Source organism: Ornithodoros turicata, unplaced genomic scaffold (assembly GCF_037126465.1).
Source record: "Ornithodoros turicata isolate Travis unplaced genomic scaffold, ASM3712646v1 Chromosome13, whole genome shotgun sequence".
NCBI lineage: Eukaryota > Metazoa > Arthropoda > Arachnida > Ixodida > Argasidae > Ornithodoros > Ornithodoros turicata.
Genome location: NW_026999307.1, coordinates 1,451,429 through 1,475,023, shown reverse-complemented (window position 1 = coordinate 1,475,023; position 23,595 = coordinate 1,451,429). Strand labels below are relative to the sequence as shown.

General features: G+C 44.5%; 1 protein-coding gene and 1 long non-coding RNA gene across 3 annotated transcripts in view; one reads left to right on the top strand and one right to left on the bottom strand.

Moving 5' to 3' along the window:
- The window catches only part of LOC135372184 (uncharacterized), a 352,119-nt gene that overhangs the window by 40,629 nt on the left and 287,895 nt on the right, over positions 1 to 23,595 (top strand). The window lies entirely within an intron of this gene.
- LOC135372058 (gastrula zinc finger protein XlCGF7.1-like) lies at positions 5,146 to 19,422 on the bottom strand. 2 transcript variants are annotated; one of them, XM_064605778.1, is made up of 3 exons: positions 19,348 to 19,422; positions 12,185 to 12,345; positions 5,146 to 6,132 (listed from the first exon to the last, which is right to left on the bottom strand). In XM_064605778.1, exons 2-3 carry the CDS (start codon positions 12,308 to 12,310, stop codon positions 5,242 to 5,244), a joined length of 1,017 nt encoding a protein of 338 aa, XP_064461848.1. In that variant the 5' UTR covers positions 12,311 to 12,345; positions 19,348 to 19,422; the 3' UTR covers positions 5,146 to 5,241. The 2 variants fall into 2 exon arrangements, with proteins under 2 accessions (XP_064461848.1, XP_064461849.1); XM_064605779.1 differs by lacking the exons at positions 12,185 to 12,345; positions 19,348 to 19,422 and adding an exon at positions 11,964 to 12,046.

Sequence of the window (23,595 nt, the reverse complement as noted above, 5' to 3'; positions counted from 1 at the left end):
GTAGCGCGATCTCTACTCCGCTACCGATAAAAGTAACGGATACGGTAGCACCGCTACCAGTAACGGCGCTACGTACAACACTGGAAACAATGCACGGAAATAAAGCCATATCCAACACTGGTAAAACAGGAGTCTCCCAACATTTATTTAACGAATAAGTCTGTTTCCGTTAAGGCGCTTGCACAAAAATTTCAGAATTCAGCATGTTTTGTGAAATTAGGTGGTTGGCACGGAATTCTGCAATTTCAGAACTGGAAAATTGGGTTCTGTTTCTAAAGCAGACTATGCCGCTTGTATGCAATTATTGTGGGGTGACCTCTTTACAGGACCATTTGCAGCTTGTCAGGCAACAACTTTCCTTGCAATAACCAGTAGTGGCGGTGCATGTTTGTGACAAAAGTTCGCTTCAGCTCAGTGCGTTTTCGTACAAGAGGCGGCGCCCAGTTCGAATCATCATATGCTTGCCTCTTGTAAGGAACTATATTTTTTTGCATTTATGATTTTGACTACAAACTCTTTCCCTCATTGTATACTTGCTTGCCTTCTCTTTCAATCTGATGTTCATACTGCTAGTCAGCATGAGGATGAAACAAGTATAGAGAGACATGAGCAGTGGCTAGGAAGCGAGGTCAAAATGCCAGACCCTGATGAGTTCCAAATCAAAGTGAGAATGGCGGCAACCCACCGAAGCAGAGCTGCAGACCTTGCCACACTACCTGTGACTGTTACCGTAGTAAAATACCCGTACATCATGGCCTCCAGCAGGGTATGTGACCAAGTGAAACGTACACGACTTACGCTCCTATTATGTGAATAACTGTTACTTTTCTTCTGCCTCAACCACTTTTTTCCTACTAGAGAGAGCAGACCCATTGTTCCATCGCCGACCAACGTCCCTCCTCCTTTATTTCCATAGCAATAGTGCTGCTGCACTCTAACCCAAATACAAACAGGCCCCCAACCTCCTACCACGCACTAACGTCTGCCCCAGTCGTTTTCATATTTGCGACAGGGGTGTCTAAATTAACTTATTGCAAAGCACACCTTGTTTCTGATGTTTCTTGCAGTTCTTCAATGAGTTTGAGAGTGCCACAAGCAAAGAAGCCCTCCAATCTGTTCAGCGTGGTGTGGAGGAAGTGATCAGGCTCACAGTTAGTGGTACTATTCGTACCGGCAGCCAGCTGCAGGAAAAGGTGAAAAATCCCACACCTGGAAGACATAGGCACAACCCGACAGAAACGTAAGCCGCAGCTGTATTCTGATTTTGAGTCCCCAGTTCATGACCGTACATATGTCGCCCAGTTTTCGGGTTTTATTTTTTGTAAAAATCGGGGGATAAAACTCGTGTTGAAAATGAGGACCAGCCAAACAGGGTGAAATCAGGTGATATACTGAGAAGCAGGGGCGGGCATTCGGCCTCACCGGCCACTGTTCTGCCCTCACCTCAATTTTCCAGGAGAAAAAATTTCCTCCCCTCATCTCACCTCACCTCACCTCAAAATGATTTTTGAAGCCCGTTCTCACCTCACATCCAAATATTTGTTTGAAACTTTTCTGCACATCACCTCACATCGAAAGATTTTTTAAAACTTTTTTCTCGCCTCACCTCAAAACAATTTTTGACACTCTTCCTCTCTTCAAAAAATTTTCCGGAACTTTTCCTGGCCTCAACTCACTCCAGAACTTTTCTGTTCCTGACCTCACCTTAAACTTCGTGTCGTAAGGGTGAAGAAGCCCATCACCAGTCCTGGTGAGGATGCCCGCATCTGCTGAGAAGTGATGTATTTTCGGGTGGGAAAAAACGCATGGCACATTACTGTGTTAAATTAAAGTGAGATAATACGGCATTTACTCAAGATTACTCAAGTGTCACGTCACGTGAGAATTAGAGGCGGTGCCACTGTCAGCTGTGTAGTTTCTGTTTCGGTTTACCTTTGCCACGTAGTAGTGTGGAACGCGGCAACTTTTAAGTGTTTTTATGGACGGGTACTGAAAAATACTGCCTTTGCAACGCGCCGACTGTGATTATTCATGCCGGTCCTTCAAGTTAACGCGAAGCAAAGTCAAACTATGATTGTTTTGCGGTAAGTTTCGCACCATAATCCCATTAAACTCCGGGAAGATTCCGCAGACCAGAAAGCGCGATTAGCACATGTCAAAAGCATGTTTCAAGTCCTTTGTGTGCGTGATGTCACGCACGTAGCCCTCGAGGTCAAGTACGCGTTCTTTCCACGTGCTGCTTTCTCCGTCCTATGGCCTTCAAATCAGGGTCAGTGCTCCCCCGAAGGCCGCAAATGACGTTCGCTAATCCGGATTAGCAGAGCACGTGCCTATTATTCCTGTCCTTTCAACTTTTCCTTTCAAAGGTAAAAATTTCGCGAAACAGACTCAAAAATCGTTTTGCCAATTCGGTATGTTCGTTGAAAAGGAATTCGTTGTAAATGTCCTACAAATGCATTACATCCTATGGGAGCTCGGCAAGACTGGCAAAAAAAAATCGTTGTAGCGGTTTTTTCGTTAAAAGGGCGTTCGCTGTAAAGGAGTTTGATTGTACTGATGAGTTGGGACACCTCTGAGCCTGAGTGCAAACTCATGTGACATTGCGAAGAGAATATTAAGTAGCTTGGTGTATGAATATTGAAATTCTCGAGTACGAATAATAGACGCACACACAAAAAGGTTCCTCCGAGTATTGAATCAAATATCGGACACCACAGCCCAACAAAAATACTTACTGCAGCCTTAACACTAAACAGTTAGGTTCAGGAACTTTGCATGGGCACGACATATATGGTACTGGTGCTTATGAAAGGGGCAGGCACATAAGAAGGATAACACAGATCCTCAGTTTTTTAGATATATTTTTATGAAAATTGGATAAAAATCAGGATGCCTTTTAGTTTAACTCCATTTTTTTACGGTTTAACCCCATTTTTCTGAATTTACACTCCACATCACAGCCAGCCTGCTTAGGGTTAAACACATTTACTACCAACAAGACCACACCTCAGCTAGGCACCTCAAGGCAGCGGCATACCATTCTTTTACAAAATGCATAGATGATTACGCCTAAGGCTCCGTATAAACAGTACGATGAAGAACCCCAGTTCTACAATAAGGCCAGATCTCCCCCAGTTAAGTCAGGTGGTAAGTTTTGCACCCGAATTTGCATGAATTATCAACATGAGGCTATTGACACGATTTGTACCCCCAAGCTTAAAAGAATAAAACCCGAAAACTTAAGGATCTATTTGGGTACTACCTGCGACCACTGAACAGTGTGATGTTCTGATTCTGCATTCTACTGTAGTCCATATGCTTGTGCAGCACCAGTGCTTAAGAGTGTATATTTCGGGTGGACCCAACGGCCATGACACCCTGCGTCAGGTTCACAGGGGACTCAGTTGACGAAGCACAGCATATGCACCTTCATGTTGATGGAAGCCTAGTATGGCAAAGAAGTGACCAACGTCATGACATTCATTGAACATGAGAGAACTGATGTTCTGAGGCTAGAACAACACAGAAGGGACAATCACATACAAGGTCTCAAGTTGCCTAAGAAATCAAGAGACTTTCATCAAGACTTTCATCTTTCATCATTCATTGAACATCAGTGGTGCAAGTTGCATTCTACAAAGGCAAAGCAACATGTCATCAAGCTAGTCAGCAAAGTGGTGAGGGCTACCCCGTAAAACAATGCGGAACTCTGGTGTGGAACTGTGTTGCAGTTCCCCGTGTATTCTTCAGGCTTGCCTTTTTTGTTTTTGACATTTTTTTATAGTTCCTGTCTTCTGATAGTGCACATTTAGAACATTTTATGGAACACATTTGTTCATTTTGACAAAGAACTTTGATAGCGGACTAGTCGTAACATGGCCAGTGTTGCACTTGTACACTTAACTGCTGGACTCAAAGTATATTCCAGTCTAATTTATAAGGAACTTACATTGATGCACTGTAGATTTACACATATTAAGCAAAATATTAGTTTATTTCGCAGCTCCTTGAGGGCACTTTAAGCTTTGGCACACTTTGATATACCGACGTGAGGAGTTTTAAAACAGTGTTGCCCAGCAAGACTTTACATAATTGTTGTTGAATGTTTCATTTAAGACCCCAGAACTAAGGGAGACCTAGCTTTGTTAAGCATTGCACCAAGCAGGTGCTTTGCATCATGGCCAGCAAGAGTTTCATGCCATATATAGTTTTGGTAGTAATTACGGTTATAGTATTGATATGTGGTGTTTGTCTGGTTTGCCCTCATTAGCAATGCAAAGGATTGTATTCTTTGGGTAAATGCAGTAGCAATTGGACCCCAAGCATTATAAAATAAAGAAGCTGTATACTGGAACTTTTCTTTTCAGGTGCATTTCTCAAATGCTGCAGTGGTTGTGCATTTGGCGCTCGTGGAACTTTGTTGTGTCCATAGCAATTAGCAGCGAGGGACTCCCCTGAATAGTGCATGCGTAATTCTACTCCTCTTTTATTGGACTGCGTACATGTGCATGGATTCACAGTTTCTGGTTGTTGGTATTTGTGAGAACTATAGCAACACTTTTTTGAAAGTGCGTAATATTACCAGGGGTGTTAAAGTACACCCTAAAGGGCGTGAGTTATAACACTTTTAGATTACACCTTAAAGGGTGTTTTTTAAGTAGCAAATTACACCCTTGTTTGGAGGGCGTAGCCTGTGGAAAAGGGTGTTGTATTACACCCTAAAGGGAGTGACTTATCGTACTTTTGGAACACCCCATAATGGAATGCACCTTTGGAATACTCCCTTTGAAATGCACCCATAATACACCCTAAAGGGTGCAAAAAATTAAGAGTGTAGCATGAGGCCACGACCATCTTCCCGCTTGGACATTCCATTATCAAAGGTCAGGACTCACGTAGAGGGACACCAGCTCCTCTACAGAACCTTTAGTGTCGCATCGACAACAAAGGTCGCATTGCGCCAACACAATGATTACCATGAGACGAGTTGAAAATATCGACAATGTTTAATATAAGGAGAGAAGTAATGTATAAAATACCAGTTTAAAGCTACAAAATGTTGACAATTCCAATGGCTCTTAAAAAATTAAAAACTCTACGAACAGGGATGATAGCCTCATCACCAAGCAATAGCGCACTAGATAATATAATTTACTAGAATATTTTATTGTCTAAGGACACGCACAGAATGCCTAACAGTGAACACGAAACATGGCATTCCTGATCCAATATCAAAAAGCCTCAGACAGCGTTTACATGTTTTGATTTCAAGTGACGAACGAGGTCTTTCTTCCACTTGTAAAGTGCTCCGCACTGAACACATTTAAACGGCCTCTCGTCGGTATGCACCCTCATGTGTCTCCGAGCATCATACCTGCGACGAAATTTTGTGCCGCACACTTCACACGACAACGGTCCCTTGTCCGTGCGCCTCATCTTGTGGAGTCTCAAACCCCCGGTCTCTCTCCCGGAAACCACTCGACTGAAGTGTTTCTCGCGAACGTGAACACGCTCTACGTGATCTACGTACGCACGTGCGCTGTAGAAGGGCCTGGAACATACGCAGCATACATCCGTCGGCTCTCCCGTGTGACGCCTAACGTGCTCGACAAGATCGTTGCTGTCGCGGAACCCTTTATCGCACACATTGCAGCACAATCTGTTTACTCCTAAATGCACCGTTCTAATGTGTCTGTCCAAGCAGTAGCTTCTCACCAAGACGACTCCGCAGATGTCGCATTCGAATGGCTTCTCCCCGGTGTGGACATAGTAATGGCGTCGTAGTTTTTTGGGACGAAACCACCGGAAGCACACTTCACAACGTTCCCCCGAATTCTTAGAGTGTGCAAACATATGGGCTCTTAACGAATACTTCGAACTGAAGCTGCCATGGCACGTCTTGCAGACTTGCTTCAGAGGCTTGCCGTGCATTCTGCTGTAGTGGTCCACGAAGGTATACGCGTCTTTGTAGGTTTTCCGACATTTTGGACAGCGAAACGGTCGCTCGGTGGCATGTACAAGGTAGTGCTTGCGTAAGTCGAACATGCATCCTACTCGTCGGCCACAAAGTGTGCAACATATGGCTCCATTTGGCTGACGGCTCTTTTCGAAGTAGCTGGCATCTGGAGGGCCCTGTTTTTGAAGACGATTATGATATTAGTAACGTGGTAGTACGAGCAGGTATATTTTGTATGAAAAAAACATATTGCATTATTTTGTACAGCGCTGATTTAAGGGATTCCAAAACTTATATGGGATTATGTTTACGTGTACCACGGATACGCTACCGTGAAGGTTTAACGCGGGACAACAAAGTAGGCTCCTAGGAATTTGCAGAAATGTACCCTAATAGCACACGCTAGGTGTTGAGAGCGATGAGCATCTCACCCTCCCAAAAAAGTATTGACGTTTAGCCGAATACACCAATGGGCGGGCGGACTGGCAGAACGTCTGTATTATGTGCACGATACCTTGAGCACGCCATGTTTGCCGATTCCTCGTCCTCTGAGCTTGCCGTTAAGCTCAGCTAAATGGATGTCTTTGTTGACATCCGGTTGTCCCTCCCGGATGTCAATTAATTCACCTGATGATCCATATGTACTAAATAACGACTTAAATTTGATATCTAAATGGTGTCAAACAATGCAAATGCAACTTAATGTCAATAAGACAGTGTGTATGTCGGTGTCACGAAAACGAGACATTCGTAAATTTAATTTTGCCATTGAAGGAAATGGGATTAAAGGCGTTGTGGAATACGAATATTTGGGTGTTTTCATCGACAGCTAGTTGAGCTGGGATAGTCACATAGAACACATTATTAAGAAATGTACTTTTCGTGTAAACACATTCAGGAGAACGTTAAGGTATGCCACGCTAGAGACAAAACTATTAATATATAAAGTCGTGATACGTCCAGTTTTAGATTATGCGGCTGTGGTATGGTTTCCCTTTCAGACGACTAAAGTTATTGCTCTCGAAATGGTGCAAACGAAAGCGGCAAGGTTTATATGCAGTAAATATTCCAGGGACATTTCGGTATCCACGTTGTATCGGGACTTGTGCCTAGGAAACTTAAGCAGTAGGGTCATGGTTCAGCGTGTGAAATTGTTTTGGCAGTTCCTGAATCATTAATTGACACTGAACGCTCCTGACATAAAAAGTTTAGCGCCACCTGGACGGTCACGTACCAGACACTCGATGCACATCCCACCTCCTTTCGCAAGGGTAGAAATGTTTAGGTGTTCCTTCTTCGTCCAGGTGATAAATGATTGGAATAATCTGCCGCAAGATGTTGTTGTAATCAAAGACAGAACAGACTTTCTCAACAAACTGCATTCTTTGTCATTACCATAGACTTCAGAAAGGGGTGGCGTATATGATTTACCGTTGTTTTTGTTCGCAATCGTGCTTTAATATGTACTGTCCTAGATTGTATTGTATTATCTGCATTGTCGATACTGCCCTTCTGGCTTCAATGTATCGTACAGACTTCAATTTTCTGTTGTGCTGAGTAATTGGGAGTAGTAAGTTCAAAGTGTGCAGGTTGTGGCACAGCGTTAGAATCCCGTAATTAGTGCTCTCATCTATATGTTACGAGTGTGAAGGTGCATGTAAATGAATGTACACAGGCATGTACATACTCTGTTTATTTGTCACATTTGAAATTTGTGTGCTGTATCTGTCCTTGATGCTACGCATGCCGATTGGCAGCGCATGCAGTATGAATTTAAAAAAACCGGCCGAGCGCCCACAATCGCGCCCGTAAGGGACAGTTCTCACTTGACGACGCCCGACGCGGCGTCGTGAGCGGGCGGCGGAACTAGAGGCGCATTTCCGCCGCCCTGTCAGCGAGCAAGATTTTCATGTTCCCACCATAGTGGCATTCCGTCATCCAAAGCAGACGAAAAATCAGGAGGCGTGGCCTTTCTGTGTCACCTAATTGGTCGCCAGCTGTCGCTCTCGGCAGCTCTCGCCGACGTCGTGCAAGAAGGTCGGCATGGCACGTTTTTTTGGCTCGACGTCTTTCCTCTCCCGACTCCGGAAATGCGCGTCTATTTCCGCCGCCCGCTCACGACGCCGCGTCGGGCGTCGCCAAGTGAGAACTGGCCCTAACAGCAGAAAGGTCGCTTAGATGTCATCGGTCGTCGCCCAAGCAGCTGATGACCGCCGACGGCAGTGACTAAGTATTCAAAGCAAAGAAGAAGACGAGGGTCCGTTTCCGACGTTGTTTATTTTCCGATGCGCTGTCAATGTGCTGATCACGCTGCTTGCCTGTCGACCTAGGCCGACAGTTCATGTCGGAAACGCAAGCCACCGACTGAGAACGTCGCTGAACTTCACGTGACATTGAGATTCGGCTGTGGGAAAAACGAGTCAGGAAGACTCAAAATATATTGCTAGGATGGGATTTGCGGTAGGTCTGCATTCTGAGCTCCGTCATTCAAGGCCGGACACGTCGGCAGTAGCAGACGCCACTGATCCTGTTAACTCTCTGGCGTGGTTCTCCCTGTCGCGATGTACATCGTGTTCTCCGCACTCCACGTTTGTGGCGGGCTATCCCGAGTTGTGCCGAAAGGAAACCTTCCGTTTTGCGAACACAAGTAGGTCATAGCCTGGGCTATATAACTACAAAATATGAAGAAAATCCGAGGTGGGGTTTTTGAGAAACGAGAGTAAAAAAAAAAAAAAGCATTTTTGAGAACATAGCTGTACTCTACACCGCCTTGCCGAAAGGGGGCAAAGTACAGACATGTAAATCTGCATCAATTTAAAGAGCACGCTTCGGAGTTACACGCCCGTACCTCATATATCTCGGTAGCGTGTATACCAGGAGTACAGCGCAAAGACAAATATGAGCAAAATGTGAATTTTTTCTTGTAACTTTGGCGATTTTTAATTGAAGATCAAAATAGAATTGACCCGTGCTGTTTGCGCACGCTAAAAGTCGATGTACGTGGCATGTTGTGCAAAAAAATATATATAGTTTGGGACCGGCCCATTGCGAGGAATAAAATGTCAAAGTCGCTCCGTCAGAAAGCTCCGTCGCCGAATCAATTTCTTTGGAATTATTTTTTTTCGCGGACCACAACGCATAGAGCCAAAATATTTATTGATCCTGTGTGTATGTGTGTTGCGTCACAACATTTAGTGTGTCCCAGAAAACGTGTCATTGAATTATAATAAAAAAAAACTACACCACCTAGAGTCATGCGGTCAATGGCATTTGTTCTTACTGGGTTTTTGCCACCTCCTCATGTGACTGCCGTGTAACGTAAGTTTAATTATGTAAATTTTTGCGAGCTTAAGTCGGAAATTTGCCTAGTAAAGGTCACTTTTTTACCCCACCAATGTGAAGAGAGTGTCTAATTTAGTCAAATTAATGATAATTGCCAGGGATATTCAGGAGCTATCCCATAGGAAAAAATAGCCGAACATCATGCTCTACGGAGGTCGCACAGAATAGCGCACGATGAATTCTTCAGCGCAATCTTTGTCAGTCCGACGAAAGGAGGTTGGAAACCCAGCCCTCCCCGACATCGCAGAACGAGATAAAACAGGAACGGCTTATCACGTCCGACTTTCGCTGAGATAATGCTTTCCCTCTCCCAATTTTAGGATCTGTTACTTTTTCTACTGTCACTCTGTGGGCTGGCTTCGGAACCTCCTTTCGTCGCACTGAGAGCGACTGCGCTCAAAAAGTCATCGCGCGCTATGGTTCGGTGCTCCGAAAAGCATGATATTCGGCTATTTTTTCCGATGGGATAGCTCGTGAATATCACTGTGAATTATCATGAATTTGAGTGAACTCGGCACGCTATTCATATTGGTGGGGTAAAAAAGTGACCTTTACTTGGCAAATTTCCGAGTTCATTTCGCAAATATTTACATAATTAAACTTGGAGTACATGACATTCACATTAGAAGGTGGCAAAAATCTAATAAGAACAAATGCTGTTGACCTCATGATTCTAGGTGGCGTAGTTTTTTTATTATAATTCAATGACACGTTTTCTGGGACACCCTGTATATTTTTTCAAAGGAAATCGGTGATGGTGTCCTAACCCACCCGCATTACACGCCCCGGGTTGCAGTTGCGGTGGGAGTAAAGATTTATTTACCCGCGCTCACCTCCACTAATAAACACGGCCTTCCGCAACGAGAGGATGCGCGCTAATAAATTCTTAACGATGTATAACGGAATCGTATGCGTTCTAAGTATAGGTGATAGGAATGGTCCAGAGGAGAATGACAAGATGTAACATTCGCCTCCAATTGACCCTCGTCAACGCCACCTAGATACAGGAGTCCGCCTTAATCCGCCTCCTCTCCCTCCTTCGTTACGTAGATAAATAGTAGTCAGCATTTGTCCGCTACCGAGATTCGCCGTCCTGCGAGTTCAAGAACTAGCAGATGGTTGCACCTAACTCTGCAAACTTGAACTTGTAGACCAAAAGTGCAAAACGCTTTCCGGAAGATTAGGCTTAAGAAAGGTACGGGACCGTTTTGCGCCTTATTTTGTTTTTTCCCATTTAGTATACTCGCTGCCTATAGTGACCCATGAGAGAACTGATGTTCTGAGGCTGGGACAACATAGAAAGGACAAATACACTAATCTTTCATCGCCTATAGTGGCGTTCTGCTGCTGCCTCTGGTTATACTACGAATAAGTGAATAAATTGCGCCAGACCGTTGCTATGTTCACAACTGCAATAATAACGAGATGCTCGAAGAAAGATCCTTTCTTTTTGTTTTTTGTTCATACTAGGTGAGAGAATGCAGTGCCGCTTTTGAAACACAGGCTTTCTGCGGCTGCCCATGCTGCTGACGGCGGTTCGTGTCGATGACTACGACAGCTGACAGCACGTTCGTCAGTGTCTACGGCCGTTTAAAACGAGGTCCCGATTGGTTGACCCTTAGTTTTTACGTCACGTCCACGAGTAAGCAGGATTTCTCTCTATATGGGTGGTGTTGCTCTTGCGCGTATTCTTCGTAGTGTATTATTCACGGGACACCTCCATTGACAGGAAAGCCTCAACAGTATCTCATGATCACTCTTGGGTGCACACGGTACTGGAAGAGCTATGCTTTTAAGGCACACCGAAGACGCAACGAAATATTTTTATTCGTGCATTGCTTAGGAGTTAATATGTGGGACATAACTGTTTCATGAACACTAAAAGGGGTCTATGGAGCAAAAGGTTGAGAACCGCTACATTAACCATTTCGCTAGTAACGCATGAAAGCCGCAAAGAAAGTATTATGTTTTCTTTTTTCGCTTCTTTCCTTGCAGAACTGCGGCATCGTATTTCCACATTTCCTGTCACTGGTATTTCCTGGTACTGTCACTGGGGTGCTCTAGATCTAGAGCACATTCTTCTTCATTGTTTAGACTACACAACCTTCCCGAACTGCACTCTCATGGTCTGTTCAGCTGGACTCTCGAACCTTCTCTCTATCAAAATTGCTTGGTCCCTAGCCAAATCCTGCCCCCCAACGCTATGCCCTCGAAGCTCTTTTGACCTTTTTGGACACCATAGAGCTTACGTCCTTATTGCGAAGGGGCTCCTTTTTACATTCCCCACATCACCACCAGCAATGGGGTAGAGTACCACCCTGTGATGAAACGCCCCATTCATCACCTGAAAATAAAGTTGTTTGTATTTCCTGAACATTGCTGCCGCACAGGCACACAAGGTTGCCTACAGGAAATACATCTGGGCTCTTGTAGTTACACAAAAACTGTGAACCTATTAAAAATAAAAATACGTAAATAAAAAAAGTGACAAGCTCCCGTGCCATAGTGGTTAAAATGATCCTTTCCACGCCGAGACTGGGAGGTGACACGGGTTCAAATCCTGTTATCGGCTGTGCTGTCTGAGGTTTTTCCTGGGTTTTCCGAAGACTTTCCAGACGAATGTCGGCACAGTTCCCGCTGAAGTCGGCCCAGGGCGCATACTAACCCCCTGTCCCCCACTCCTTCCTGATGTCCTCTCTCCATCTGTCCACGTCTGTTCGCCGCTCATAGCCACAGTTGCTTGCTTCGCGGCGCTAATACGGAATTTTAAAAAATATACATATAAACAAGACTGTCAACTTATGACGGCTGATAGCATTGCAATTCCATAATGCGGTTCAAATAAACTGCTGCCCACGTCTGAACAAGGCTGACCAATAGACCTACCGGATTATGAGTCACCATATGTTTCTTTAGCCTCGTCCAGTCTTCACACGTCTCCTGGCACACGATGCATTTGTTGCCAAGTCCCGTAGGTATGGTGGCGCTTTCTTGTCCTTTCGTATCCCTCATATCTGCGCCAAAACCATTGGCAAGTGTAGCCTACCCTGTGCAGATCAAGCAAAGTTTCACCGAAGCCTCAAAAGGATCACTAGAAGAATTCTACACTAACGCGCAAATAATTTGTTTCCCAACATAACGTGACACATTGCGCGAACCTTCAAAAAATACCAGTGGTACCGCGGTCAATGTCAATGGGAGCTCGAAATCCATCTTTTGAGGTTCAAAGTTTCTCTGAGTGAAATTACAAAGTGCGTCACGTAAGATTGACAAAAATTTTAATAAATCTGCGCTTTATTCTTCTTTCGCAAAAGTCGTTCAACATACGTATTTTCGATGGGGCCTAACCGTAGTGGTGTATAAGTAATTAGTGGTACAGTCAACTAACTTTCATGATTAACTTTCATAAATAGGGAAAATGTGTTGACTGGGTAATTGCGAAGCTGTAAAGCACAACCCTGAGAGGTCTACACCGCAGGAATGGAAACCGCAGCACTTTTCTGCGCTCCAGTAAAAAATACGCGACTTTGCAAGATATTCGAGCGCTCCGCGGGTCTGTCTTGCGGCCACTTTCTCTCCCTCCCATCCCGGTGTGACACCTTCGCAACAGCCATCAGGTTGTTCCTCGAAGTATCGAACACCCCGTTTTGTCCCCAGGAGTAACTGTGAGCGGGAATAGCGATACCCTTTATCAGCCCACGTTATCGCCGAAATGTCGCCTTTGATTTTGTTGCCGCCATTATCTGCTTTCATCTCATCAACACACAAGACAAGTTCGCGGTTTCATTTGATAAATGTCGTGCAAAAAAAAAAAAAGACAAACGAAAGAACTACCAATCCAGAATTCCAAAAAACCACGCAGATAGTAAAAATAACATTATGGATTCTGCTGCTCGATAAGTGTACGTTAGGGTGTCTACCAAAATGGAAAACCGGAAATTGTCAGGGAATTTTGGTGCGACTGGAAAACTCAGGGGATTGTCAGGGAATTTCCCAAAACGCAGCTGGAGTCAAGGAATATCGGAAGCAAGTGTCGTGACGATGTCCAGCGAATTTTGAGTGCTGGTTGGTGGTTGAGTGGCCACGCCACAGAATCGTTGCTACGGGTAGGTTCTCCAACACGACAAAGCTCATAGAGAGAAAAGTAGGCCAGCCTCACTTACGCTCAATAAATGATCTGTTTCATGAATGATCCGTATCAAAACGTAGCAGAAGGCAACAATTTTCCTTTTGTTTTGGTCAGGGATTTTGCTCGAAATAGTCTGTGAAAACCGAAAAGTTAGGGAAATTTGAAATTGCAACTTGGTAGACGTGGTTTGTGAACGTTGTACCAGGATTTAACGAAACAAAAGTAACGGTTTCGACCCGGAGCCCGACCTTCAACTTGTCATTATCCCATAACGCGATTAAATGCATCACTTCGGCCCGTGATTCGCCACGAGTTCTCGCACTAGCCTATCAAAGCGGCTTTCGAACCACCTTAAATATAACCATACTGATCGCAATGTGAAAGTTGAAGATTGGGGCCCAGGACGCTAGGAAGGAGGGGTGACTCATGCTTTGAGGAACAGAACGAAAATCCAAAAGGGCTGCCAGATACACATACACAGAGAGAAAAAAAGGGGGAAGTGGTGTACCGAAGAGTGAGCAAAGTAAGGGAGGGGGGAGAGGGAGGGGGGGTGACGTTTCGAGCGAAGGCTCTTCTTGAGACTAGATGGACGGAACGTGGGGGATGTCGTGAAACATGTTGTATATATAGCCCAGCCCGCTAGGGGGCCAACACGAGATCCGTGAAAGAGGGCGGCATGTTACAACACGTGCCGACAAACTAGAATCCTAAAATGAGTCTTTCATTTAGGCCTCCGGGATGAGTCGAGTTGCCGTGGTAGATAAGGTGGCTTTCTTCCCGTTAACGTGAATTGGAATTGTTGAAGCCGGATCGAAGAACGCTAACTCGGGCGTTATCAGCACTATGGGTCGAACTGGAAAAATGCTTGGAGCAGAAAAAATCAGAGTCATTTGGTGGTTGCTAATGTTATCAGACTGTTGTAAAAGTATTAAGCGGCGGTGTTCGCGGAACCTTTCCTGTAGTTTCCTCTCGGTTTCTCCGATGTACAGAAGATTAGGGCAGATAGAACAAAATATTGCATATGTTATATTTGCTGACTTGCATGTGTAGTGGCCGGACGTGTGGATTCGCTCTAAACGTCACCCCCCTCCCCCCGCCTTACTTTACTCCCCTCTTCGGTACACCAGTTCCCCCTTTTTTTCTCTCTTTGAGCAACAGCCTGATGTCAATTGAGAAATCCACGTGAATTGTTCATCCGTCATGACTGACTTCGTTAGTATTGGGTATATTTAGCATAAACACACGACCAGAGTGTGGTCCAAGTGGACTGTTTAACGGTGTTGACTGCCTTGGTTAGATTTAGTCTCTAATTTCTTTTTGTGTAAACACACGACACGCTGGCGCCACGACGAAAAGAAACATTTCTGTATGCCTGCCACGGTTACGCATACTACAGAATGCCAATGCAATGTATGCAGGGTGTCCACCGTAACTCTAGAAGTAATTTTTAAAAATAGAAAAATCACTCTTTCTCAGTTTTAACCAATGGCGATGTACTCTACGCCTCAATGCCCACCTTCAAAGGGCACATGCAAGCTTCTGTGCATGCAAGCTTCTGTGTCGATGCATTAATTAACTTTTGTTAGTTAACTTTTTAACTATCAGAGATAAAAGATTTACCCAGTGAGAACGTCGAATCACTTGGAGTCACTGGTAACATTGCCGTTTTCAGAACAAAAATCGAGACAGCTATAGCGGCAGGAAATAGCCTGCAAATAAGGCGATCTAGTGTTCGTCTTTCGACGCTCAAATTTTCCTTTCCTCTGTATGCTGGGAAGAAAAAACACTGTCGCGGGGGGACAGATTGCATGGGGAAGAATTGGTGCGACAGCTATTTCCCCATCTCCGCAATCACAGGAAATAAAAACGGGAGCGCTTCTACCTAAGCGTTGAACAATGACCACCAGAGCACCTTATTTCCAGGCCCTTTCCTCGCGCTATAACTGCCTCAATTGTTCTGAAAACGGTAACGTTACCAGCGGCCGCAAGGGATCCGATGTTCTCAGTGGGTCAATCTTCTATCACTGAGAATTAAAAAGTTAATTAACGAAGGTTAATTAATGCATCGTCGCAGAAGCTTGCCTGAGCCATCTTAAGGCTTAAGGGTTAAGGAACTTTAGGCGTAGGGCACATTGCCATTTGTTAAAACTGGGGAAAAATGATTTTTCTATTTTTAAAAATTACTTCTTACGGTGGACGCCCTGTATATGAAATCCACTTCATTTCGTACTTTGCCGGACGATTTCGCCACATTGTTTTATAGGCATTTTATGAAATGCCTACGTATTCTGCAGAATGCCAGATTTAAAAACTTTGCCTGTAAACATACACAGAAAATTTGATCTACAGTTTCTGATCAGATTTCCCGCCTGGACGAAGCGGGCTACCCCCTGGAAACCATCCACCATCTCTTAAAAACCTCACCAACCTCAGCATGTCTGTTTGCACTGCACAAAACTCCGAGCGCCCCATCCTTTTATCGTCTTTTTTTTTTTTCACGGGATATCCCACATCTTACGAGAACTAGCCAACGTATTTGCGTTGTACACTCCATAAAACACAGATTGTCCAGGTTGACACCCTTCCTGAGCACTTAGTTAAATAATGGGCGTATCTCTGCCAATGTAACTAAATTCAGGAATTCAAAATGCCCTACTTGCGCGAATTCAACCTCCCCTTATTATTTTATCAACCACCAACCAGCCCTACTCAAATGTGGTGTGTGACATATTCGTGAAACACACCGTGGTCAAACAGCCTGTGCATCAATAACGGACATCGAGACCGTGCAAATCATGTGAACAAAAATTCCAATAATTCTGTGATTTGTAAATATATCACGAACTGCAAAAAAAAAAAAAAAAAAAAAACAGGAGAAAATGTTAGGTTGTTATATCTAAGGCAAAAACGTTGTTTGTTTGTAACGAAGAATCGTAGCGAAAAACCCTTGGAATCACTGTGCTTAGAATTGTAAAATGTCCCGCATACCAGGGTGTGTGAGGAAACCACCAGCAATTGTACTCACACAGGCCGTAATTGCGCTCGACTGCAAATAAACATTCCATCTGGTCTAGCAATTCCTTTGTCCCATTTTTATTCGCGATTGGAGATTAATCATCCTTTGCCTGACACCGTCTTACCATCCATTACTGGAACACAAATGCTCCAGTTCGTACCCCTGTTAGTCTTGCAAGACTCACATTACATATGTATCAAATTTAGTTTCGCCGAAAGGCGAACTGTACTCTTTGAACTCACTCTTGCTCACATAATCGTCTTTGCACATCATGTATTAAAGCCTCGTTACCGGTTCTGAGTCCGTCCTGTCCACTTTCTAGTGCTCGCGGAACCAAAGCGCAATGACGCATTTTTTAACGAAAAGTGCCTGAGTAAAAATAAATAAATAAATAAATAAATAAACTTTTAAGTTTTGTTTTGCTTCATTAGGATACACGCCGATATTTTGTCTTGTCCAATCATTATACCTGACGCGTAAAGTGCAGTGATATTTGCCGGGAACTCCCATGCTTTCAGTTTTTTATAATAGCAAGCTTTGCAGTACATACGTGGAGCAAACAACTGCTGCAGATATCTTTCTTGTTATATATATATATATACTTTTTTACACTGCCACTGACCATTAGAAGGCATAGGGGTTTCCAAGGACCTGCGCCACATCAGAACAACCACAGGTGGTCGAAATTATCCGCAGCTCTAAACTCCCGCACGCGCGGCGTGACGCCACGTAAAATAGGCTGACACACCTTACGTGCAAATCGACTCCGATTACTTTCTTACCAATGTCACCTGCCAAGCCTTCTGTGCACGCGGGACTGGGTTAGCTTCGTAGCTGCGAACTTTGTATTTCTATTTCCGCCTCTACCACAATTTCGTAACACGAGGTGCACGTGTTGTTTCACCTGTGGAGCATATCCGTTTTACGGTTAATTTTCAAGCCTTTCAAGCCACCGTTGCCAGATGACATGACGGCATGCGGCGAACTAATGCAGCTGCGAGCGGCGAGGAAGTTGTCTGGCTATGGTTCAGTTAGAATTACTTTGTCGATGCAATCGCCTCAAAGTTGCTGCAAGTACCTGATGCAATCGCTAGATTCTTTTTACAGCACTGCCCAAAATATCTTAAATCTCCCTCCGAAAAAATAAAAGAAATTAAAGCTGCAACAGTGAAAAAACAAACAAACTTGAATCTCCATCTGACCAATGACTATAAAACCAATCCAAATCAAGTCTGGATGTAAATTTACGTTGGTAAATCAAATTATTTTGAGCACGCATTGATAATCACGTCAAATCCCACCAATCCCGTCAGCCGCCGTTTTGAAACACCTCAACTGGCTTAGGGATGTAGGGTCCCTATTGCAGATATCTTCTATTAAGTGCATGAGACAAGGTGTTGTCTCACTGCAGTTGTTTTCTTTTGTTCTTTTTCTGTTCTTGCCTGCGTGTCCTCATACCAATACGTAAAGCGTATCATCAATAAATAAATAAATAAATGTAAAATAGCATCAGTGCTATAGGCGTCTCATATAGTCAGAACAGTCAACAATCACAAACTGTGTAAAAGTGTAATTTTCAAGCCATACATAATAATTATTCGTGGCTTTACGTCGCGAGAACTATGATCACGAGCGACGCTACATTGGTCGGTCTATGAATTAATATGAGACACTCGAAGGTTCTCTAACGTGCCCTTGAAGCTCAGCACACTGCACACCGTATTTAATATTCCTCCTGCAAAACGGCCGCGTCTAAGAAATTTTATAGCCTACCACCAAGCCACCAAGTTGCTGGCGTCCTCGGCTGGGATCGAACCCACAACATTCAAATCGACTACCGCCTCCCCTCTCACATCAGGGCCGACTTTCCGGGGTGGCAAGGGGGGGGGGGGCGGTGCCCCCATGGCTTCAGCAAGTAAACACTGCCGTTGCAACACAATCACATATTATGATTTCTTTTTGCTCTCTACGTTCCTCAAAGATAGAGTTTCCGAACGATGACAATGCAGTTGCGGGAGCAGTTGACGCACAGAATTAGACGTAGATCCCGTACCGTGAAAACCACCACCCTAACCATTCTGCCCTGCCTCCTCCCCCATCCCCCCCCGGTAGCGCCCGTGTCCTACATCATTACACTAAACATTAATTTTCCCTCCCTGTCCTCCCCGCTACGCGCCTCCACCCCGATACCACCACCCTGCCTAAAGTGAGGTCCTGGGTCCACCCATGCCTCACGTTCGAATCCCGGATCCGGCTTTCGCGATAATTCTCTGTGAAGTCTCTCGTGGTTCCCCCTCGCCTTCTCCACCCCCCCCCCCCCCCCACCCCCAAAGAACATGGCATATCAGTATGCAGGTGGTCTGGTGACGCCTGCCAAAAGAATATCCAATTCGTCAATTAAACGCCACCAACGAACCAGCCAGGGGACGCGGTCATCACCACCAGATCCACCACACTGGAACATTCCCTCTCTGAGAATGAAATCTCGCACGAAACAATAGGGTCGTTATTGTAGAAGTACTCTTGAATTTGCCTCTTCCAAAATCGATGCAGATGAGACTCGGAGCGGAAAAAAGACGCGGGAATTTACGCTGTGTTACGCACGAAAACGGTTAACAGAAATGACGCCATTGTCGACAAGCAGAATGCAGATAGCGAAGAATTAGTAGAATACATTCAACTGGCAATGAGTCGCGTTCCGGGTTCAATCCCGGCCGAGGAGAGTAGCAATGTAAGCAAGGTAAACATAGCTCCCAGCACCGTGTGTCTGAGTTTTCGGCACACGTCAAAGTAACCCCATGTGGTCGAAATTGTCCTCTGTCCCGCACCGTGCCATATCGTCGCACAACACCTGAGGTTTAAAACTACTTCGATTACCATTACGGCAATGGGTCGCAATCTTACCTCGCATAAAAGAAGAGGGAACGCCTGCACCCTTCGTGGTAATCCTGCACAGACACTTGGCCTTCTGGAGAGGAAAATCAGTAACGCTGCGCACGCGCCAGCAGTGACGACACCTGTCGTTTTTTTTTTTTTTTGCTGCCGCTGCCGCCGCCTTGCCGTCTACTCGCGTGCGCATGCGCTAGCAGACAGCGGTTTGCTCGAGGATGCGATTTGTGGTAGTGATGAAGCAAATTTGCTGACTATTCCGTTCAAGTTCATCACTAGACGCCCGTCGATGTTCACCAGGTGAGGGAACGTTTCACTCAGGGTGTCGAACCGAAACGTTTTTCGTTCCGGTTTTCGTTCCGGTTACATCATAAACGATCCGGTACCGGTTCTGCTCCGGAGCAAAAAAATAACGGTTCATACCGGTTTTTAACCGGTTCCGCTTCTGCTGGGAATATTCATCCCCACAAATAAAAAATCAACGTTACAAAATGTAAACCCGTTTATTCCGCATACATGGTATTTAATATTACAGCTGTGAAAGTGAAATTGGTAGCTCCTGGTTCCTGTAGGTTACTGTCTGTTCAAATGGGCTTTCTCCTTTCTTGAAGCGCATGCTACAGACGGACTTCTTTGTCGTGATGTAATACGTAAAGTACTTTCTTGCTGGGTTGGAGCGATCGCGTCCCATCCGAATGTCTGTTGCTACTGTGTGGCCAGCAAGCACCACCGCACGAGTACGACGCAAATCGAGGAACACCCTCTCTCACAAACGCGCTCGACGGCTCCGTTTTATTTTCTTCGTGTCCTGTCCACAAAAGAGTTGCCACTTCACACGGGCTTGCCCTCGCGTATACGTAAATGTATTCAACTTAGCTGCTCTCAAACAAGGGACGCGTTGCGCGACATTACCGATAAAGAAGCCGTAATGCAGCCCCCTTGGGTCGCTGTTTAGTTGAGGAGAGTTTGGGGGATCAAATTAAAAGAGAGTCACATGTACCTCTAAGTTGTGTGCGTGCGCGAACGATAAACCATTACAAAGGGAGCATAAGGGTCATACATAGTATACCGACATACATTTCACCGTAACCGTAACCCTCGTATAGTATCCATGACATGACTTCAGAGCACACGACGTCTGTTTCATTCGCCTATCCGTAGTCCAAACCGGCGAAGTTTTTTCTTTGACCGAAAACCGTTAAATATATTTTTCGGTTTCCCTCCTGACCGAAAAAAACGTATACGGTTTCGATTCCGTTCCGGTTAGCATCAAAATAGCGTTTTTTTTTCGGTTTTCGGTTCGCTCCGACACCCTGGTTTAACTAACCCCTGCGAGTTGCATGGTCAGTTGAAAAGATAACGGCGTCTGAGGGAGTCCACTTTTTCTAAGCTGCACTCTCTCAGCCCAGGCAGCAGCACCAGATGAACGTACACAACTTCCGAGTGAATCAAGAAGCATTAATGCAATTCTGAAGCTGGTAAGTACGTCTCATGCTCTGTTACACTAATACACACATGCCATTCGCGCTCAATGCACTTGTTTTGGAGGTGTTGCAGCAAATGATGCTGTTGCCCAAAACGGCAATCTGGTGCGTAATGTACACTCATACTGTTCGACTAATTCAGAAAGAAGGAAGTCACAGTGTTCCAGCCTCAGAACATCAGTTCCCATCATCTTCGACTGATTCGGGTGGCGTGTTCGGACTGTCTAATTGTATCACCTGTTCTATGTCAACACAGAAGTCGGTAAATATGTAACAAATATCGTAGTTCGGACGGTTATCAGTAATATTTAGTTGTGCTTAGTTATACCTATTATTTTGTACTTGTGTTTTTACTCAGAATTCCCATGATGTATTCTTAACAGGGGACAACAAAATAAAGCACATGAGAATTGTGTTAATACTGAGATTTTATTATTAATCTTCATGCATGGAGAGAAGAAATGCAGAAGGCAGCCAAGCGCCATTTTACAAAAGGCACAGGAGCAAAAACATTGAAAGGTAGATGTTTGAAGTGCTATTATATTTGTGACTGGTCTGGTGCTCTTACAGAGAAGAACATCAAAGGAGAAAGGTCCATAAAATCACAAGGTTCCGTCACGCGTGGGGCAACCTGCATTGATGATTCGTCTGCAACGTTCCAGAGTGGCAAGGTTGTAGGACATAACGGGACATATGCTCCGGGGCCCCCACCATCTCGCTCATGATTAGAGCCGACAGATAAGGCATAACATTTATAACGTTTCAAAATTTCCAAAGGTTCTCAAGAAGTGGGATGCAATTCAGAATTTGTATGACTACAGCTCGACCGCGTGTAGGCCTGAGACAAAAGTTCACGGCACTGGTGCTTTTCTTCATCGGAGCAGTCCCCTGCCAACTACTAGCAAGCGATCGAATAAGAAAAGTGTGACTAACTGGCAGTATATGTGTCCGCTCTTCTTGGATGCTAGGATGTCACTCCAATCGAGAAATCTGACACCATGGTGTTTCATAAACTTGTACCCCAAGCTGTACATCGTACAACCCCAACAGCTAACGAACACTGCTCGGTAAGGTCAGAGTTCCAATTTGAGATTTTGCGACCTATTTCATTCCAAAAGGCTGCTCTTGCACAAGCGCTTAAGAAAGTCATTTGGGTGACCTCCGGGATACAAAGATGAGTGCAGGGCATGAGAAAATGTATAGTTCAACTTTGAAGGCAGTAGTCAACATAAATAAGTTTTATCTCTGAGCAGTGATTACCCATTCAAGGCAATAACAAACTCATAGGTTCACCACAAGATCTAAACTTCCTTGGCCTGTTACAGCTGGTTTCTGTGCGCATCATCATATTCAAGATGCATATCCTGTGCCATGCATCTCTGCACCACGAATACCGAGCTGCAGAGAAAGCAGAGTGCTACAAAGTCACATAAACAAATAGTTTCTTGAAGGGATAAAAAAAATGACATTCCAGTACAACATAGTGTTTTACAGAGGCCTGCACGGGCCGTCTCTATTGCATCTATTGTTTTTGTCAGTGGGGTGTAGCACAGCCCAAAGTCACGTGCATAATAAGAAGCTTGGAAGACAAGTGAGACCTTGCCAGAGGAGTGGTTACATGAACTATCATTCATCAAGCATTTGTGAGGAGATTGTTAAAAGAATCAGTCAGACAGGTGTGTTTCAGATGATTCTTTTTTTTTTTAGCTTTGAGATTTTTTATTGTTATTCCATGACACTGTACACTGATTAGTGATAAGAGGACTGAGGGGGCAAGCCCTATTGAACAGTCAATGCAAATGTCTACACAGTTTGAGGGGAACAGAAATACCAACAACACATGTCCAGTATACAAATAGCTAAGTAAACAACAAGTAACAAAAAGCAACAAGTAAACAAATAGCTAAGGTATTGCACAGCAGAGACATGCAAATAATAAAAAAGTAATTGCATGTCACCCTACGTATTAGCAGAAAAGTCCTGTTTGTTCGCGTTTTTGAAGGATGCAAGATTGTTGGAACGAACACGTAGAGCTGTGTTTCTCAAACTGCGGGTCATTACCCCCCCCCCCCCCCCCCAAATGAGCCTCGACTGGTCATGAGTCTTTCTGGGGCTCATGGAGGGCCCAAGTAGACATGCGATATGCCTTGCTTGCATAGCTTAATATGCATTGAGTCACACAGACCAATGTATTGATTTGCTTGTATCAAGAAAGCAAATACAGATTAAGATACGTGATTAAATCAATCCTTGTTAAAAAAACATCAATAATCATTTTTGGTAGCTCTGTTTGTGGTTGATGTCTTTAAATACATTGCAATATAAATGTATCTGCGTCATTGAAAAAAAGTAAATTTTCAGAAGGTGGGGTGAAGGTAAAGGTGGGGTGAAGGTAAAGGTGGGTAAAGATGGGGTGAAGGCAAACATACCATGGGGGATCATGGTATGTTTGGTGCTACTCCAAGGGGTCACGTACTGGAAAAGTTTGAGAAACACAGGCATAGAGGGATGTCGTTCCAAATTTGACTACCCAAGGACGAAAGGAAGAATGGACCGAAATTGGTGTGGTAAGTAGGAAACGAGAATTAATTGTGCTCATGCCTGAGAGAAGGGTGTGGTATAATTGTGCATGGCTAACTGAAGTTGATTAGAAGGTGTGTAAAATAGCTGGTACATAACCTGAGCTCCTTTATAGTCCACAAGTTGTTGTACATTGAGGAGCGGAGAAGCAAATGAGACATACTCATCAGGATCTAAGAAAAGAATAATCTGCAGTGCC

Excerpts from the sequence above, each read along its gene's own strand:
- LOC135372058 (XM_064605778.1), bottom strand. The coding sequence starts at position 12,310 with ATGAGGGATACGAAAGGACAAGAAAGCGCCACCATACCTACGGGACTT. Across the intron at positions 6,133-12,184 it reads ATATGGTGACTCATAATCCG|GGCCCTCCAGATGCCAGCTA; the intron begins GTAGGTCTATTG and ends CTTCAAAAACAG.